Source organism: Rhamphochromis sp. 'chilingali' (genome assembly GCF_963969265.1).
Source record: "Rhamphochromis sp. 'chilingali' genome assembly, chromosome: 5".
NCBI lineage: Eukaryota > Metazoa > Chordata > Actinopteri > Cichliformes > Cichlidae > Rhamphochromis > Rhamphochromis sp. 'chilingali'.
Window position 1 is genome coordinate 12,922,855 of NC_137932.1, and position 21,214 is coordinate 12,944,068.

At 38.9% G+C, this 21,214-nt stretch overlaps 1 protein-coding gene across 1 annotated transcript; it reads left to right on the forward strand.

Annotated features, from left to right (window-relative positions):
* Window positions 1-682: 682 nt before the first annotated feature.
* On the forward strand, window positions 683-19,919 carry snx3 (sorting nexin 3). The gene is made up of 4 exons (XM_080881865.1): window positions 683-887; window positions 15,511-15,606; window positions 15,939-16,063; window positions 19,084-19,919. Exons 1-4 carry the CDS (start codon window positions 726-728, stop codon window positions 19,187-19,189), a joined length of 489 nt encoding a protein of 162 aa, XP_080737991.1. The 5' UTR covers window positions 683-725; the 3' UTR covers window positions 19,190-19,919.
* Window positions 19,920-21,214: the final 1,295 nt, after the last annotated feature.

A 21,214-nucleotide genomic window follows, 5' to 3' on the forward strand; every position in this document is an offset into this window, starting at 1 on the left:
GATTTTGCGTCAAAGGAACAATATAATTATACATTTTTATAAAATTTATAGTTTGTATTCTGTATTATGTCGATTTTCTTTCTCCGTTTTTGACTATAAACTGTTATTGATTGCCAATTATTATGACTAACCCTGTGAACTAGGTCTTTCAAGGAGAATAATATAATACTGACCATTAAATTTCTATATTTCGGTCGCTTGGGGTGTGACAGTAACAAGTTTCCGTTCTAGCAGTCACTTTATATTATTAGCTGTGTTTGATCTGGGTTGTAGGGTAAAATGAACACGTTTGTGTCTGTAGTGTAGTAATCGATGTGTGTAATGTGCCCGCTGGCAGGTTGTAAATAAATCGAGCAGGGGGGTGACAGAGAAGCGTCAGCTGAACCTCAGCTGATCGGAAGTTCAGCTCTACGGCATTTCAAGCTGGCGAGAGTAAGTGACTGGGTGATACCGAAATTTGCGTGGTTTGCCTTCAGAATAAACTATGAAATTTTTATTTTTAGCTCTAGCAAGAACAACATTCACGTGGAGAAATTAAATAACAATATATCTCATCTTTAAACTCGGATAAGTCAGGAAATCAGACCGTATTTTAACGTCAGTCTTCATTTTACATACACAGCATTCACCAAAATCCTTTATTTTGAAGGCCATCAAGGTGACGTGCATATTCGTAATCTGACTAACTTCACGCAATCCCCAGGCTGCTAGAAGGAAAGGGAGACATGGCTGAAACCATAGCTGATACAAGAAGGCTTTACACCAAGCCTCAGAACTTAAATGACGCCTATGGACCTCCGAGTAACTTTCTAGAGATTGATGTAAGCAACCCTGAGACGGTCGGGGTGGGCAGAGGCAGATACACCACGTACGAAGTCAGACTGAAGGTGAGCCTACCGTAACAAGTGCAAATGGCGCTAGCTTTTAAGCTACACACCTAAGCACGCAAACATATCTTTTCTGCAGTCACAGAAAGTTGTAATTTTTATGACATCGCGATTTTTGCCCCCACTAAGACATTCAAAGGGTCGATATTTAAAAGTGTGGGCTATTAAGAAGTATCAAATTGTCCGTTGCTAAAGGAATTAGTCGACGCTTGCTAGGAAGCTAGCAGCCTTTATCTGACTGCACGGTTACCTGACGTTACACTGTCTGCTCAACGTTGTTGGTGTACATAAAGCTGTTTGACTGCATGTTAATTAAAAGTGTTTGATAACGTGGTTAACGGAAACGGTGTCTGTGTCTTTTGACGGCGACATCGCTCCGGGAAAGAAGGGGTGTGCGCGCGCGTGTGTGTGTTTACATTAGCCTCAAGTGTTTTTCCACAGCGCAGCTGAAACATGTCTACAAATAAACTGCAGTTATATAACCTCGGTTTAAGCGAAACACATAACCTTCTCAAAGACTTAACGTCTTTCTGAACATTTGATCTCCAGCCACACCCCATTGTCCGAGTGCAAACCACAGATAACAGTATTGGTCACACTTAATGACAATCCTGAGGTGAGGACTGGCCTGTATGACTAAATGGTGCACTGGGACATAATGCGAACATTTTGGTTGGTATAGTATTTTACTTTGTAGCTTTTCTGACGTGACAAATCACCAGAAGCCTAAAGGAAAGCATACTTTTGAGTCAGCTTCTCTGGAGCTATAAGGACAGGATGCTGCCTGATCCTGTCCAGTTTCACCCACCCCCTTACAACACACTTCCTTCCTCCAACTTGTAGAGGAGAACAAAAGGTGTTTTGTTTTTTTTTTCGTATAAAGAATTATTTTTGTCACTTTACTATCTATTTGGCTGTCAGTGTACTTTTTTTTTTTTAAATGTGAAATTCTGGGATGGCAGCTAATGCTGCGTAGAAATGCAACAGTGTTGTTGAGCAATAGGTCAGGATGAGAACTGTTAGAGAGTCAGCAATTGCAAAACACATCCTGTGTATCTTTCTGTTACTGCAACTTTGTGGTCAGAGTAAAAATTAGCCTTGAATAGCTGAGGTCAGCTGATACATTTCTTTCAGTGTTGATACAGATCACTAGTAACCAAAATCAAACTATTAAAATAACACTAACCTTTGTTAGGCTTTTTGTGTCTTAAAACTGTTGCAATGTAACAACAACAAAAGAACAAATGTATCTTTTTAAGATCTGTTCTCAAAGATGAAGTGTATTTTTTTTTCCTGGGAACTTGTAATTATAGAAATAAATCACTGTAATTGCGATATTTGGCAAAATAGTTCAGTTAAGTATTTGGAAAATCTTGCAAAGAAAAGCGTCTAGACTTCTTTAAGTTACTTGAAGACGTTTCACCTCTCATCCGAGAAGCTTCTTCAGTTCAGAACTGAAACGTCTTCAAGTAACTTAAAGAAGTCCAGACGCTTTTCTTTGCAAGCTCCTTTGACTACGATGACCTGGATGACTGAGAACCTTCACAGACATATTTGGAAAATCACACTTTTTTTTTTTTTTTGCCTCTGTCTACAACTGCTGTGGATTTTAATTAAACTCTCCAGATGTGATAGAACTGCAATGATGCACCTGCATCCTCATGACTTGGTGACAGCTTTAATTCAAGAAGCCTTGAACCAATTTTTAAACATTTTCCCATTTTTAGATGCTCAAAAATAATTAATAACTGACTGACATTTTCTTTGTCAGATGAGATCTGTTCCCTTGTTGTTTTATTGCAAATTAAGCAGATGAAAAACAAAGATGCTGACGCAAGTAAAGGAGGGCAATAGGTTGAAAACCTAAAATAAACCTAACAGAGAGATGGAAATGATCAGACTGGCCAAATCAGCAACACCAAAAGGTCTGAAAGACTACAGAATACAACTAAAATAGGGGGTTTCCATGGTTAAGGAAAGCAGCTTCACAACATCTAACCAAGCCACGAGGCGGTCTACAGTCAAGAGATACCTTCATAAATGTAAATAACAAAGGGTTTACAACAAGGTGCAAATCACTGGTTGCACTCAAGTACAAGCAGCCCTGATTAGACTGTCAGAAACCATCTAGAAGAGTCTGCATAGTTTTGAAATAATATTTGAGACACGCAAACAAGATGAACTTGTACCAGAATGACTGGTGTGCATACTTCAATCATACTTGAAGAGAAAATAATGGAGAGGGAGAGAAGTGGCTCATGATCTAAAGCATGCCATATTACCTGTCAAACATGGTGGAGACATTTTTTATGGCACTTTCATGTATGACTGTCAGTGGAATTAGTGTTTATTTATTATGTGACTGTTGAAAAGTAGCAGAATGAATTGTGAAGACTACAGGGCTATACTTTCTGCTGAGATTCACTCAAAAGATCTTGCAAAATGGATTGAACAGTACTTCATAGTGCAAATGAGTAGTGTCCCAAATCACACTGCAAAAGCAGCTCAAGTGTTTCTCAACTCAAAGAAATATTGTGAAGTTCTTTTTTTTTTCTTCAAGTCGGTCTCCAGATCTAAAGTAAATAGAGCATGCTTTTCACTTGCTGAAGACAGAGCTAAGGTTAGAGAGATCAGTTGGACACCTTTTGGAGCAAATGTGTCAAAGCAAGTCACAGGATGAAACAGCATATTAAAAGCACTCCTTAAAATGGTTAGCTTCTATAATTACCTTAGAGCCTCTAGAAATTTATATGTATAAAATGTCTGTAAATCCCCTGAAAGTCTGCATTTCTATCGTGTCTCGATAGTTTGATTTATAGTCCACTGTGGTTGTGTCCTGAGACAAGAATTGTGTCATTTTCCAAATACTTATGGACCTAAATGTATCTGGCAATCCACCTTTGAAACATCAAACCTGCTTAAATCTGCAAATGCTTTTCTTTGATCCTGTTTATGGCACAGTACCCACAGTGTTGATAGGATAAATGTCTTACAAAATAAAAATGTAAATATAAACTAAAGGTCGCTTGCTCTATTATTGGAGTTTTAAATCATATCATACATGGAAACGGGAGTTGACGTGGTTGTCATAAAACTATAGATTTTAAGAGTTTTTTAGAACAATGAAAAGTTTGAACGTTTTTTATTTCAGTGACAACTTAGCAGTCTGCCTGTGCTGATAATCTCAGTGAAAGCTCCATGGTGAACAACTTGGACAACCTTGGACCGTTTGATTCAGCTGCTGCTGCTTTTGTCAGATATTAAATGTCATGCCTACATCAGGAATTTTGTGAGAATGTTAAAATATAAGTCTTATTTGACATGCAGACACAACAAGCAGGCAGTTAGATTCACGAGAAACGAAAAAAAGACACATTTTAGCTGGGTTAGCCACGAGGTAAACTTTGTATTTTTTACAGTATTTTCAAGCTTTAAGAACTCCTTTTAAAGGCTTGTCAGTTTTGCCACATAAGCCAGGCAATTTTGTATAAATGTAACTATTATTGGACCTTTTGTGTTCGATTTTAAATACACAGACTGTCAGACAGTCACTATAGGCTCATCTGATTGCTCCATCTCCTCATCTCTAAATTGTCATCTTGGTTGACTGACACCCCTGTAGTTACTGGCCCGGAGTATTTAGATTGGTTACCAGCCCTCAAGTATTTAGTCGTTTTCCTTTACCTTTAAGAAACGAGTTGAGAGGAGAGAAGCTGTCTCCAGGCATTAGCGTTGAATATAAGGCTACTGTACTTGATTAGCGTGTAATAATTAGCATATGCGTGTAATCAGCATTATTGTGCACCTCATAGTCCTGTGTGACCCTGCTTTGCATAAGACCACAGAAGAAGCGGTGCATCCCTCACTTCTCAACAAACGTGGTGTCAACTTAGCTTTGCTTCTCTCCTTCTCCTTTCTTTAGCTTTCTTTGGAAGCGTTTTACTCCATCTCCAGCCATTAAAGAGTGTTTGCCACAAGGCCTAGGTCTGGAATGCGTAGTGTTTGCTTTGCCCCTTCATTGCTTTTTTTCCCCTCTTTCCCCCTCTTCATCTACCTTTCTTTTAATATTTCAGAATACTTGAAATATATCATCTCATTACTCTGTACTGTTTCCGTTCCTAACCTTTTCCCCTGTTCTCACTGCTGTCCCGCTATCCACCCCGAAATCGAGAGAGCTCTTGTGGCCGCAGTGAGAGAGTCTGCCTAATCCCCTCATTGAGAAAAGAGAAGAATTGAACCAGGCCAGGGTGGCTGGGTGGGTGTGTGGTGGTGAGGGGGAGCTGGAGCATTTACTCCCCATCCTCACCCTCCAACTCACCCCCCCACCCATGGGAGGGCAGAAAGCCACCCCCTCACCAGATTTCATCCTGTTGCTTACTTTCCCATTTTACTCCCAGCTGTGTGCAGTCACTTTCCTGGTTCATACCGTGTTACCGTTGTTCCCCATGATAACTGAAATCATGAAGTTTGCTCCGAGACTGTTGAAATAAGAGTCATTCAGTTTGCCTGTGACTCACCGGCGGTGTTGGGATGCTCACAAAGTTAGTGGCGAGACAAATTGTTTAAACATTGTTTACTGTGGCTGTGAGGCATAGTCACTTGTTGGCAGACGGGCCTGCGTTTGGCGTTTGAAATTAATGGGATCAATCTCTCACTCTATGCATCAGTTTTTTAACGAAGTGGAAGCTAAGTTCACACCGAAAGGAGGCGGATATCTCATTTTGCATGAGCAGACTCGTAATGTCGGGGGTCATGCTGAAACAATGGATATCTGTTCCAATCCAAATCCCTTCGTTTTAAGGGTAGTTTTTGAAGTGGCTTATGGTTGCTTTTTTTATGCTTCTGCACATGTTTCATGTTCCTAATGGAGAGAGTTGTTTTTCATGAGTCCTATCATATCACCTTAATGGTCTTTTACTTTTTTCTGTGTAGTGTCTGGTTTGGCGGACCCCCCTCCCCTCAATACAGCATAGTGTATTTGTTTGGACCCTCAGCAAACAGGGGGTTGGAGCTGGGATGGGGGTGTATGTGTGTGGAGTAGGAGGAATGGGTGATGGATATTATCAAAATTTTAGTTGGTTCCCATCTCATCCAGAGAGCACATTCAGGGGAGCGAACTTTGGGATCTCACTTTGTTTATGGATAGGAGTACATAAAAGGGCTCTTATAGCGGTGTCTCCCACTCTCACTCAGTCTTCTACCCCTCCTCTTCTCTTCTCCCATAGCTTCTCCCTCTCTCTTTCTTTCTCTTTTCCATTTGGGCACCAGGGTGAGGGCGGGGGCCTTTGGTCATTAATAAAATGGGGAGAGATGGTGTGTGTGGGTGTGTGTGGATTGTGGGGGGAGGAGGGGAGGCTTGTCAGGCACAGTCAAGTGTAATCCAAAGTCTACAGCATCCTCTTCGACAACTATTTTAATGGAAATGGGGAACATATTGTATCAAGGCTACCATATCCTACTTGAAATGACAGTATCAAAAGTGGGAGTTGATACTATGGCAACAAAGCAGCTTTTTGCCAGCTAGGCGAGTCGGAGAGAGGGTAGGCTGTCAGGCCGCAGAGGCCGGCAAGCGAGGGAACGAGTGAGAGAGTACATGGAGAGGCGAGAGCAAGAGACCCATAGCCCCAACTCTTTTGTTCGGGGTCTTTTTTTCCCATTTTGGAATATGATGCAATGAGATGGTATTATGTTGCCATTTTTAATGCTATTATTCTGAAAGGGGACTATATGGGAGGGGTGAGAAGGGGGCATGGGGGAGGTTTAGGATGTGCACTCTCAAACTTGACTTAATCCATCCTGCTAAAAGCTAATGCATGGTGGCCTTGAACTATTCTCTCAGGAGATGAGTGATCTTTGTCCCCTCTCTCCCTCTCTCTGTGTCTCGCTGTTTTTAAGGGTTCTGCCTCTTTTCAACCCATTTTCAATGAGCCTAAGGTATTGTGTCCCACACATTATGAATCACATGCTCTTCCTATGGAGCGTAGATTGCACCTTGAACACTCATAATTGAAAGTGAAGCAAGCAGATCCACTTTGAAGGAGGTACATGTAGCTTTATGCTCCTATTTTAATGATGTCTAAAAATCTATTTTTCCACCTTTGCTTTTAATGTGGCCATTAATTTCTCATTTCTGTATTTTTCTACCTTTGCAAATGTCCTATTTGTGCCTTTTGCTTGCTGTTTTGTCTGGCTTTCCTCTTGTATCTGTCTTTTACAAAGTGAGGAAAGCATCTTTTTTTTTTCTTTTTTTTTTTGTGTCCCTTTTAAAAAAAACAAACAAAAAAAAAAATCAGTTAATAAAATCCTAAGACCTGACTGGGTGTGGGCTGGTCCCCTGTTCTGATCACTGTGAGGGGTTAGTAAGTTGATACACCCTGGTCCTAACCTCTAACCAGCCGTGAAAAGAACAGAGGCCGGGGAAACCTGATCTTTGACTTGTAGAGCTCTCACGCACCGCCTCTTTCTATGTGTTCGTGTTAGAGAGAGAAAGCATGAGTGAGACCTCTCATTTTTCAGTTCTGTCGTTTTCGTTCCTCCCCTTGTCCTGAAAGGCCAATCTCTTAATCACAGGGTTATGGTGGGTGAGGGAACTGAAAGGCCAGGTGACTTTCTTTCCTTACACTCTCACTGCTTGCTTCATTGTCTTGAGATAAGTGGTCCGGGTTCTAGTGTGCATACAAGCAGGCTCGAATGCTTTGGACTATTATATTTACATTGTTAAATGTGTGACTGGTCAAATCCTGTGCCTAACACCTGTGCCTGCATACCTCCTCTGTCAATGTGTGCTCGCACATGGATAAGTGTTTTCTGTGTTCACGTGATGGGATTAGAGTCACGGCGGTGGCAGATTACCTGTAACTGTGATCTGTTGTGGTGGGGATTAACTTTGTGGCGCTCCATGCTGTGAGGTAACATGACGCAGCAGGGACGAACCACGGTGAGAGGAGAGCGGAGTTAATGCTAGAGCACTGGGGCGATAAAGCTAAGATAATCCACTTCTCCTGTGACCTGAGAACGAGGAGGAGTGAGGGGTTCATTGACAGCTTCACCTGGAATGAACTTGAAATAATTGAAAAAGGAAGTTTTTTGGTGGGCTGTTTAGTCACACAAAAAAAAAAACAGTTGAAAGAGGGAGTGGCAGAGATTGTGCCCAGTGTAAGGAAATACTCCTACAGTTAATACAGTGTCACCTGAACCAGGTTATTTCACTTGGTTTTATGTTTTAAATGTAATAAATGTGGCCTTATTTATTTAAAATAATCTTACGAATTTCCTTTTTTATGTATAGTCCAGGCTCTGAATATTACATCAGTTAATATTTATTGATGTGATTTGGCGTATTCGTCCTAAGGGGGGAAAAGGGGGACTAAACTTTGTTTTCAAATCAGCTTGTTTATAACCCCAATTCCCAAAAAAATATTGCGATCCTTTGTGATTTGTGAATAAGACAAAGTTGAAAACTGTTCTGTGGTCAGACACATTGAATTCATCATTGATTCAAACTCTTTTTGGAAAACATGAACGCTGCATCCTCTCAACTAAAGAGGAGTGTGACCATCTGACTTATTATCAGCGCTCAGTTCAAAAGCCTGTATGCATGTGGTATGGGGGTGTGTTAGTGGAATTGGCAGCTTGAACATCTGAAAGGCCAGCATCAATGATAAAAGGTATATACAGGTTTTAGATCAACGAATTCTCCCATATAGATAAGGTCTTTTTATGGAATTCCTTGCACATTTCGGCCAAGACATTACTAAACGCCATAGCATAGCTATTACAATAAATCAGTTTCACAAAAACAACAACAACATCTTTTTAATCTAGGGCTATGCTTAATCCATGCCTGGGAAACTGATCCAGTGTCCTAACTGCTGTTTTTCAAGGAATTGAATGCTTGGCAGTTTCAGGGTTAGTGCATTCACAATGTAAATAGCTTGCATGTGGTGCAGAATGGACTAAGGAGTTTGACCTGCAGTTGTGTTGGGGTTTTTTTTTTCAATCTTTACTTAATGTCCATGTAAGCCTTGTATAGTTGACCTGAAATAACTGAGGAGTGACCTTTAAAGTACTATAAGTCTCTGTGACACAAACAGTATCTGCTATTTTCATATATGTGCTTTGTTGCCTATCAGTTCACATATTTCTGCCTGTCTCATCTGCCATGTAAATTAAACATTGAAAAATAAATCTTTCAGCAGTTACATCATTAAATACCAATGCCTCAACTCCATTCAGTAAACTCTTACGTTCACTACTTGGGCATACTTGTGTCAGTGTTGAGGGATCAGTTATTCCTGCAATTTCAGTTAGAAATTCCAGTTAGATTAAAACACAAAAATGTCTGCAGAGTCATGAAAACTTGTTAGAAAAAAGGCAGAGCAAACCGCTAGAAAATGGTTAAGCTAAATGTAAATGGACAGGTACTTGTATAGCACCTTTCTCGCACACACCAACCTGTAAATGCTCTTTTGCACAATATTATTACTAGATATATTATATATATATATATTTTTTTTTGCACTAACTTGTCTTGTAGCACCTTGGTTCCTGGAGGAACGTTGTTTCGCCTCACTGTGTATTTTTAAACTGTATATGGTTGAAGTGACAATAAAGTTGAACTTGAACTTGAGTTTGAGCACTCAAAGAGCTTTCTACTACAACTCTCATTCACTCAATCCCATACATTCATGCAGTGCTTTTATCTATGCCTAAGCACTTTTATCTAACGTTTATATGCACTCAAACTCTGATGGATGCAAAAAACGTTGGCAATTATCAGTATCAGGGTTTAGTATCTTGACTGAAGATACTTCTACAGATGGACTGGAGTAGCTGGAGATTGATCCACCAACCTTTCACTTGGTAGACAACCTACTCTACCTGCTCTTCCACAGCCACCTCAGAAGCTTTTATTATATGTTGGCATACAGGGCTTTCTTATTTACTGCAGTTTATTAGTGTTGTTGCATCCTGTCTGTGAAACGTTAATAATTCTTTGCAGATTTCTGACATAGAGAGGTCCATCGCTGGATCTTATATTATGCGTTATTATGCTGACAAGTTAATGTATACAAACCTTTTAGTTGTACACAGGTGATTTGTGCCCTCTAGTGTGTATCAGTTGCAGTTTTGAGGTGATCCATTTGACAGTTATGAAGTCCCGTGAGATTGAAAAGGAAACGGTCAGCTGAGAATATCCTATAAGATAAACGATCAATAGATGGCCAACTTTACTGTAATACTGAAATGGTTGGTAAGAAAGCAAAAGAAAATTGTGTTCAGCTGAACTCATAAATAAATCAGGAAAACTCAATGGACCAAAAGCACTGACTTTTTAAGTGAGATCACCTGTAATAGTATTCAAATCCACATTTGGAAGACGGTGGGGTATATTGATGAAGGGGTCATGTGAAAGATCAGTGTGTCTATACGAGTCCAGATTTTAACCCAATCATCAGCTCAAGAAAACATTCTGTGCGATTGAGTAAATTGCCCAGGTAGCATTTATTTTACAGTTAAACATCAAACCAGTCGTGGTTGATGGGCGACTCTCTTCATCATTGCTAAGGGTGTGACAGATGAGTTTGTTCTTGCCCACTAAACTCGGGTGGGATCCATAATTTTGAAGGTTGAGGATAGGACAGAGCAAAGACTGAAGAAAACAAATGCCCATATTTTTCCCATTCAAACACCACAAGAGGAGTCTCAAGGGCAGAAAATGTGACTTAGTTTTGCAGATCAAGGGAAATAAAAAGGAAAAAGACTGAAAAGGGGAGACCATGAGAGAGAGAAAAGACCACTCCTGGTCTTCCTCCTCTTCAATTAGTCTTGCATAGAGCAGGCAAAGCTTCCAACCTCTCTAGTATCTCTGCTCCTTCTTTATGACCACGTACACCCACCTCCTTTCTCTTTTGTTCAGCCATTTACTCAGCCTTCTAGTTAACTCTCCATCCCCTTTACCACACACAGTCACAGTCGTCTGCTTATCGATCAGTCTGCTGCTCGCGCTGTATTCATGCTGCACCTACTTGCTCAATTGCTTTGCTCTTGTGATTCCTTCTTCCATGAATTCTGACCCTCTGTGAATGTAGCCTGCCAATGAAATGCTCACTCACTCCCTCCTTGTTTGTACATTGTCATGGGATGGCCATGTGCTGTCAGGAATAGTGAAGAGCTTTGGCATTGTGCCGTAATGTGCTGTTTGCTTCAATGTTCTCTGTCAATGTCGAAACATCTCCTCTTTTTTTAAAATGAAATTCACTCTCAAGTGCTTGTCAACAGCAACTTGGAATTATGCACACATCTGTGTGAACGCACAAAAAAATGGCAAAGCATTCTGAGTGGGACAGACCTTGGTTAGCAAAATGTGGAATTTCTTTTCGCCTTGAGGCCAATTTCAATTTTCTGTTCGGTTTGGTTCGATTTGAAGGAGTTTTTTGTTCCCCCCCCCCCCCCCCCCCTCCTTTTTTTTTTTTTTTTACTAAGTTAGAGTAGATAAGACAAAGCTATGCCCAAAACCAAGTCAATAAAACCTTCCTCTCTAGCTCTTTCAAGTTAGCTCAAGCTCTCCCTGAAAGCTTTTTAGTGATAATTTTCTGATATTCATATGATTGCCACAGAAAGTACAAACCTTTGTTTTGTTTTTAGTTATCACATTTTCTTAAAACATGTTTCCAATAAATGAATGTCTTGGTGAGTTTGTTAACTCTTGGGGAACACTTAGGGCTGTTCGATATAACGATATATATCGGATGACGATATAAAAACATCTATCGTTTCATTTTATGCTATCGTTTGTTTCGTGGTGTCACAAAATAAACTGTTTACGGCAATATTTTTTTCCACCGTTTTGATGGTCACTGTAGTGGCTATATTAATTTCTTAAAGTTCTCTCTTTCTCTTATTTTTAATATAACCACACTACTGACGGACAAGCGCCTGTTTTGGTTAGCAACAACAACGGTAACACCATCGCGTGTCCGCTTGTTTATGTTCCACATAAACCTTTCACAATAAAGCTCAAGATCCACTTGAGACTTTTCAAAATAAACTGAATCACGTGAAAGAGCAGATTATTTACGGATGAGAAGTAAAAAAAGAGCCGCCAGGTGCTAAAAAATAAACCTTAGACTCAAACGTTAGAACAGGCTTTTCCCCGCAGCACGCCTTGTAATAAATACTCACAAAGAAAACGGCGGCCGTTACAACTTATGTCTAAAAATGTATCGTTTAATGCATCTGTTAAAACTAGAGATGGACCGATCCGATATTACGTATCGGTATCGGTCCGATACTGACCTAAATTACTGGATCGGATATCGGAGAAAAATAAAAAATGTAATCCGATCCATTAAATATCACGAAAGCACCTCACAAAACTTGCAACACGCCGTAACTCACCTCAGAACGTATGCATCACGTGATAGAGCAGCTGTGGCATGCAGGACCTGTCGGTGGTCTGGATAGCATGTGGAGCTTCGCTAGCAACCTGGCATTTCATCTCCGACAAAGTTATCCCCGAGAGAAGTAAAGCAAGTGTGTAAGTCCATCTCTGAATGTTTGTAAAGCATTCCCACGTTAAGCTTAACAAGCGACTGCCTCTCGCTCTCCGGCTGCTACTTCAATCGTGAAACTGCTTAAATCAGCTGATCGGCTTTTCTGTCGCGAGTCTGTCTCTCGTTTGTTTTTGGTCCACTTTGCGCCAGAAAGAGCAAACCAGCGGCTGAACAACAGCAGCACGTTTAAGCTTGATAAGCTGTTGTTAGAATTTATTTAATATTAATTTCTACACCAGGATCTTTTTTCTACGTAGCTGACGGCTGGTAACTGTGCAGGGGCGGATCTAGCAAAGTTTAGCCAGGGGGGCCGATAGGGCATTAACTGGGAAAAGGGGGCACAAAGACATACTTTTCTTTCTTATTCTCATTTAAAATGTCGAGCTTTTAATAAATAATTATCTGACACCCAAAGTTTTAATTTGATGTAAAATGAATAGAAGTCAATTACTGTACATAGTGACTATTAAGTCTAATATATATACCCTAGTAAGCTATAGTACTTTTTCCTTTGGGAAGGTACCATCTGTGCAGTCTGCAATTTTGTTGAAGAAAGATGTTGAATCTATTTAATATTTCTTGAAAAATAATTGATTTCTGTGCATTTTTTTTCACACTGCATCAAATTAAGGTTGATTACGTCGATTAAGCATCATGAGGTGGCGCGTGAGGGGTGGTTCCCTATTTTTTATTTATTTAATTTTGTTGTTGCTGGGAGTTGGAACCCTATTAGTTAGGTTGCTTAATATTTACGCTAAGTACTCTTTAAAATACCAGAATAGGGAGGATGGTGTAGGTCTAAGTTTATTAGATTGATCAGTATTGCTGAACTATGAAATATTTTTTTTGTATACAGGTATAACAGAATAGCTTTAGTGTAGTTGTTGTTTTAAACTTGAGTATGAACTTATACAAAATGCAGCAAGATATTTAAAAAAGCAGTTTTGTTGATTAAAAAACACTATATCGGATTCATATCGGTATCGGCAGATATCCAAATTTATGATATTGGTATCGGTATCGGACATAAAAAAGTGGTATCGTGCCATCTCTAGTTAAAACACTCGACTCCAGCTACATGACGCACAGCTGGGAACACTTCCGGCAAGTCGAGCTGCCCGAGATTCACAGAATTTACAGAAAATGTTATATTTTTGTGATTTATATCGTTATCGGGACGATAGAATTCTTATATCAGCATATGAGATTTTGGTCATATTGCACAGCCCTAGGAACACTTCCAACAGTACAGAGATACTGCTTTGCAGTTTGGTGGTTGTATCAAATAAAAGTACCCAGTACACTTGAAATAACAGAATTGGCCTAATATAGCAAACGAAAACAGAACTACAACTAGTGATTATTTTATTATCAATCAATCCGTCTGGGTTTTTTTTTTCTTCCTCAGTTGATTTAATATTTACCTGTTTTTGGTGGCGTTTACAATTGCGTGTGTAAACATCCCACATATAGAATTGAATGAATTTGTAGGCATGTAGAGTGAGGTCATGTTAACAAATCAATAAAATGTGGCTTACATCCACCAAGGTCTTTGTGGTCAACTTAATGTTTTATTTGTAAAAAATTAACAAAAACTTTGAAAGTGTGGTTGTTACAAATACACCGTATATTATCACCATATAAAAAAGTATTGTATGAAGATTTAAAATATGTCACATTTAACCCCTGACCTCTCTTCTCAAGGTCAGTAGTGAGTGAGCAGAAGGTCAAAGTGATAATAATGGTATACAGAGCTGTATAGATCAGGTATTTGGAGTATCCAATGCCAGCTTTTTATTATAACTTTATGTACATTAAAGTGACAGGTTAGAACTGTTTAAATAACAATTTTAGTACATGTATAATGTACCTGAATAAGAATTATTTTTTCAGAAAGTAAATTACACTTCAGATTTCTTTGTTTCTGGATCTGGAGGCTTTGTCTAAGCAGGGAAACCTATTGTTTAGGAGACCACTTCAATGAGTTCTTGCAGCTTCAGCGCTGGTATAAATGGTATGGAGCTGTGGTGATGACTCTGTTTGCATGAAAACCCATCGATACAGTGAGTGAGTAAATCTGCGATAGACTGGTGACTTGTCCAGGGTGTATCCTCTTCACCTGGTGTCAGCTTGGATGCAATTCCCACGGCACTGAAGTGGACGAGAGAGCAAGAAAATGGATGGATATGAAATGTCAGACAGTAGTACTCAGCTTTGAGTGCTCAGTCAAAAAGCACTATATAAGAATGAGTCTGTTTAACATTTGCTTGCTTAGTTTGAGCAACAGTCAGAAGTAAAAATCAATCCCATAGTTGCTGATCAGTTTTCTTTTTATTTTCCATTCTTTTGAGCTTTAAAATAAAGATTTACTTTATCACATTGTGGTGATAAATCCATAACTTTATTTAAATAAAACGGGCATCATTTTCATTATCCTCACCATCAACCTGTAGGAACAGCAAAGTGTCTTAGTAAGCCACCTCCACGGTGGGATTGAGTCTCCAAAATTATATTAATTATAACTATTCTCTCACTCATTGGCTTGATGGCGATGTCCAGAATCTCCCATTAGTGCTTGATTACTTTGAAATCTGGTATCTGGTTACAGATTAGGATTTTCTTTGTTGTTGTCCTTGCACTTAGTGCCGACTCATGTCCTACGGACAGGTTCATAATCACTTTTATTCATCAGGATAAAAGTGATTACTTGGGACAGCTTTTAATGGATTTTGCAGTGATCTGTCCCTCCCCAGAGGGCAAGTGGACTCGAAGCATGGCAGTAAAATGCAAAAAGAGATATGTGGGGGGAGAAATCATCCACACAAACTGGATTTTCCTATCACTTGCTAAACGATTCAATCGATATTTCTTGAACTCAGCTTTCTGAGCTTTACTTTGAACCACTCTGACTTACCTGAAATTTTCTTAGTGTATATCAAGCTACTTCTTGAAAAACTGTGATTTCATTTGAATAACTGCAGCCAGAGTTTAAGGGCAATTTCTTTGTAAATCACAACAGCTCTTAAAAGTGACACCTGTAACAGTCTGCGGCTTGTGTTTGTCCATAGACCAACCTACCCATCTTCAAGCTAAAGGAGTCTTCTGTACGGAGGCGGTACAGCGACTTTGAGTGGCTCAGAGCGGAGCTGGAGAGGGAGAGCAAGGTGAGCCATTGAAGTGAACTCCACACAAAGGCTGCTCGAGTACTTAGCTTATCAAATCAGCATATAACATTGACCACATCTGCAGTGTTTTGCTATGAAAGAGAAGGGAGTTTTGTGCATCTTTGGGTTGTTAAAGAACATTTTCTTCCCTGTCTAGGTTCAGCCCATAAACAGTTTCAGAAATGACACACAAAAAGCATTGACAAAACCCATATTTAAATAGTTTGAGTTGTTCAAATTTCTCATAATTTATTGTAACAATTAAAAACTTTTAATTTTGCTCTTTCTTTCTTTTTCTTTTTTTCTTTCTAATGGGAAATCTGTTCTCTCAGGTGGTTGTACCACCTCTCCCGGGGAAAGCTCTTTTCCGGCAGCTTCCTTTCCGAGGAGATGATGGCATATTTGATGACTCTTTCATCGAGGAGCGGAGACAGGGTCTGGAGCAGTTTCTCAACAAGTAAGCCTGTCCACGTCTCAGTCTTTATCCATTCTCCCACAATGCGTCCATGAGGTTAAAACAATTTCTTCTTAACAATTTCTTCTTTGCAGCTGCAGTCGTTTTCCGCTTCTGCCGTTGCTAGTTTAATTATTTATTTATTTTATTTAACTCTGACGAACAATGAAGCACGTTGTGCAATAACTAGATTCAACTTTTTCACTTCTCTTCATATTGTTAACAAACTGAACCCTCGGAGACGGGCAGGTCTTTTTCCTCACTATCCTCCTTAAATCTCCTTTATAATTACCTCGCAAAGGACAAGAACAACCAAAGAGGACTCAAGTGCGCACCCCCACAACATAATTTTTCCCACATTTGTTTTGTTGTTGATGTGTAATTTATGTTAATTGCAGCTCAAATTACAGCGCGTGGTTCCACGGGATGGTGTGTGCACCTCTGCTTATTTTTGATCCAGCATGTCCTCGTTTTCAGCTGCGGAACAATAAAAGTTACAGTCTGATTGTAATTATTTGCTTTGATTGCAGACTTAGCCATTATCTTTGTTTCATGTGCAAATGCTTCAATGTTTCCTGTTGGAATATTAAGTGTGCAAAGACAGTTGAGGAACATTAAAATCCATAAATGTTTTTTTTCTTCTTCATTTATTTATTTATTTATTTATTTTTAAAGGAGACAAGAATGTGTTGGTAATTAAGATTTCTCCCTCCCGTGCTTTCTGTGAATGAAACACTGCTGTTAATCATATTATTGTTCAGACTTAACACCGGCTGATGTGGCTGGCAGCATTGTTAAATCTGTGATTGAGAGCATTGTGAAGAGGAAATCTTTTGGAATGCTAAACATGATTATCCCTGCAAAATGAGTGAGGAGGAGGAGAAGAGCGAACAATCTTTTTTTTTTTTTTTTTTTTTTTTATGATAGGCTAGTCATACATAATGCTGGCTTCAGGTAAGAGGAAATGGCTTAAAGATTGTAAACATGCTCCTGCTGCGCCTTACGTCCAGATCAACATTTCCAAACCTATTAAACAGTATTTGTTGGTAGCTAGCCTGATGTTTCCGGTGACTGCCCTGGTATTTGACCTCTGGCTCAGTCCCTTTGCTGCTTAATTTGTATGAAATATTTCCTATCAGAGGTTAAGACGCATGCATACAGTGCGTGTAGTCTTATCATTTTGATGTGTTCTGAGCAGTTTGTCGTTTACAAAAAGAGCCGTTTAAGGGTCTCAGGTGCACTGGCTCATTCTCGTTAAGCCGCTTTGCGTCATCTGAAGGGACATTGAGGGAAACTCAATGTCAGAGTGGCTTTAACAGAGCCCCAAACATCCAATATTTTCCACAAGAACTACCACTCTGACTGGGAGGGGGGTCATAAAATATTGATTCATTTAAGTCCTACTGGGGTTTAAAGACGTTTGAGAACACCAAATACTCCAGAGCCTCTTATCAATCCCTCAAACTAGGATCAGAGTAACTTTGTGAAATAGTGGAAGGAGACAGGCAGTCTGCTAGTTTTCCTGTTTGCCTTGGTGTGACTTAATTCTATATCTTTGCTCATTTCTGAGTCAAAAGGGGGAAAACGGATTACTACTCCCAAGTGAACAGTTTTTGTGACTGTCAATGTGTTTGTAAATGTGAGATAAAGTTGTCGTAAATTTACGGTTAAATGGCAAATTCAAATAAGAGTTACTCTTTTTCACATTTTTGGCCGATTAGGGAAATGTACTGTGCTGTACATTACTATATGTGGCAATATAGTTTATAATAATATCAATGATATATAACAGTAACTTTTAACCATTAAACTACCGATATGTTAACTAGATCAGTTCAGATCAGCTCTTTATTCTCCATTAGTATAAATTACTTTAGCGTAATTATTTTTCAGAGTAGTTTAAATTATTTGTTAGTGAATCAGTGACATTGTTGACTGAAATCTATCCCAAATCGAAACTGCGCACTAAATTTAAACAGGTTTGACTTTGAATGCACTCATATAATATAATATAGTATAGTATATTTTAGAGACCGTAGGGAGATGACAAGTTAAAAGGGTTCAAACAAAGGTGGGAAATTCTTTGCCTTTCACACACACAAAAATAAGAGTGTTATAACTGTTTATAAATGGTGCCCATGTAACTTCAGGAATGCCTAATTGAAGTTATGCACTTATTGTAGTGTTTGAAGTTCATTCTGTGTCGTCGGTGGTTAAGACACTGAACAGTGAATGAGAAGCAGCTTTTAATGACAGGCGAGTACCTAGATGTGTTATTAAGCAGTGTTAGCTTGTAAAACTTTTTGTAGTTTGACCGTTTTTTTTTTATTGTTTGGATTTTTGTTTTTAAACTACATGTTTGTTTTGTATCTTGATCAGATTTTGTATTGCTGTTACTGCACTTACCTATTCTTACATATTTTACTCTGTTTTGTTGTACGACTGCTTCTTTGTGAAAGTAAATTTTACTTACCTACTCAGCTTGCTTATTAACTAAATTTAACAAAAGTTATACTTAAATGTTTTCCCCCCATATGCCACAGTGGCACTTTTGAAGGATGTGGCATATATGTGTAAATATATACTTTAAAACGCAGTTATACTCAGTAAAATTCTTTTAAAAGCATTGTATCAATCCTTATGCATTTACATGTTACTGGAGTCTGATAGGATTGAAATACAGCAAAACACCTGACATGACCAGTTTATTGTGCAGGCTGTAAATAACCCATTAAAAGTGGGCGAGTCACTTTTTTTTTTTTTTGTGCTTTTTTTTTTTTTTTTTTTTTAAAGCATGCACACAAAAGATATCATCCTTTAGAAATACTTGCATAAAAATGTTGAATGCTAAATAATTGTCCTTCTAGCACAATTTATAAAAAAAAAAAAAAAAAAAAAATCCCCACACTTCTCACGTCCATTTCAGTAATTCATGCAAAATCTTGTTTCCTGTTTGTGCTCATCCCTGTTTAAACTCATCAAAGCTTCATGTTTGAATGTCCACTTTTGCTTTTGTTTTCCAGAGTGGCCGGTCACCCTCTAGCTCAGAATGAGCGATGCCTGCACATGTTTCTACAGGATGAGTCTGTTGACAAGAACTACACCCCATCCAAAATCAGGCAAGCCTGAGGGAAAGAAAAATAAATAAATAAATGGATGGCTCTGCTTGGCCTGGTCTCTCTCTCAGCCCTGCTCAGCCTCGCTTGGCCCAACAACCCAAAGCTCTTTTCACTGCTCCAGGTTTCTCTCAAACAAACATTTTATTGACAATATCGCCCATCCCCCCCCCCAGAAAAATTATATAATTCACTGCCTCTTTTAGTTTAGTTATCCTGATCGGTGTTTGTTTTCACCTTCTAATCAGAGTCAAGAATGTTCGACACGTAACTGTGGTTGAAAGTAATTTATAGCAATTTCTTTGTCTGGAAATGCCACTAACATGGATATATTGATGTATTTATCATTTAGCTATGTCTTAAATATATTCATTTATATAGTAACATTGAATGAGTGTTCTGTATATGCAAAGCTCTCGTAATGACCCACAGCGTTTCTCGTCCAGTACGGCATGTTGCTCACCACCGACCTACCAACTAAACACAAAAAACACACATGCAACGACGGGCGTTGACTTTCAAATCACACTTAGGTGTTCTTCTCCGAAAAAGGAGGCGTGCATATGTGTGCGTGTGTGTATATTGACCAGCACCTGCCCAATTATCACAAATGATTTTCTAGCAAGAGATTTACACAGAGGGAACTGCAGTATTTCTACTGGCTATATGCATTTTGAGATTTGTATACTGCTGTGCCATTTTTGTTTATTTTGAATATTTTCCAATAAAATAGGTGAAACGTCTCCACGTGTGAGTGCATTTGTTGTCGCTTCGGGCCGTTTGCCTGTCTCGCTACCCGCTCTGGACAGTCAGTCAGGACCAGTGCAGTCATCCTAACTTTATTGTACCTGTTTAATAAATACTGTGCAAGATGTATAAGGACTATAGCTATTCAAAGACAGCCCTGAGTTTGGACTTGCACTAGAGTGAGCCATGCTAAAGACACAAATGATGCAGTCTATGACTTGTGACAGATTAAGCTTGAATTAGTACAACATGTATTTGGGCCAGGTCACTATGCTTAATGAATGCAAGATCCAGAAGCTTTTTTTTTTTCCTTTACTTTTGTATCACATGTGCCACCACAATAAAAGTAAAAAGCCATTTCTTCTTGCCTTCAGGGCTATTTGTAAGGTCTGACCTTTTTCATAACAATAACATATCTGTACATTATTTTTTTTTAAGCACACTGCCTCCCACATGCTGCACATATAAGATGTGAGGACTTTTGACCCGTGCAGTTCCATGTAAAACTTTTGAATTTGAAGATGGAGTTTGATTGCAGCTTCATATGTCCTGTGAGAGCAAGCACTGCTCTGATTTTGGAGAGATTAACCCCAAATGAACCATTTTATGTAATACAAATCTCATTTGGTGGCAAAGAAAAATGTAAAATAATATATGTTATTCATTACTTGATAAAGCACCAACAAATCAAATGAACGTACACAGAGTTGGTTATTACTGATGAGCTTCAGGTGTTCACAAGAAATCCTGCATTAAATCAAGATGCATGCATTAGTGTTTAATAATTTAGTATGAGCTCTACATCCTTATAAAGTGTCACTGTAATTAGATATGAAACCAACACCACTGTTTGCTATGATGCCAGGGCTCCAGCTGGTAGTTTTACTATAAGCATCTATAGTAAAACTATACTATAAGCATCTAGGTCATGTTATATGAAAACCGTTTAATTCAGTGTATTTTATTCTCTTGGTTACAACTCTAAATAGTTATAACTCCATTAAAAATTTTGTTTTTTTTGCTTTTACAACAGAATAAAAACATTACAGGCCACAAAAACATTTCCAAGTGCTGAATAAGATTGTATCCAGTGTTAGTGTCTAACTTCAAAAAGTCGACCTTAAGCGTTTTCTTTTCTTTCTTTTTTTTTTATGCTGCGCCTCAAACAGGACACACCAAACACTAACGGGACAGCCATTTAAATACAGACACCATTTTTCAGATGAATGTAGTTTTACAGTCAAAGGGGGGGGGGGGGGGGGGGGGGGATAGATAGTGCATCCTTTTTAAA

What these genes read in the sequence shown, in the direction of transcription:
- snx3 (XM_080881865.1), top strand. Translation starts at nt 726, where the DNA reads ATGGCTGAAACCATAGCTGATACAAGAAGGCTTTACACCAAGCCTCAG. An exon ending in CGTACGAAGTCAGACTGAAG is followed by an intron (nt 888 to 15,510) that starts GTGAGCCTACCG and finishes GTTTGTCCATAG; the next exon opens with ACCAACCTACCCATCTTCAA. An exon ending in AGCTGGAGAGGGAGAGCAAG is followed by an intron (nt 15,607 to 15,938) that starts GTGAGCCATTGA and finishes CTGTTCTCTCAG; the next exon opens with GTGGTTGTACCACCTCTCCC.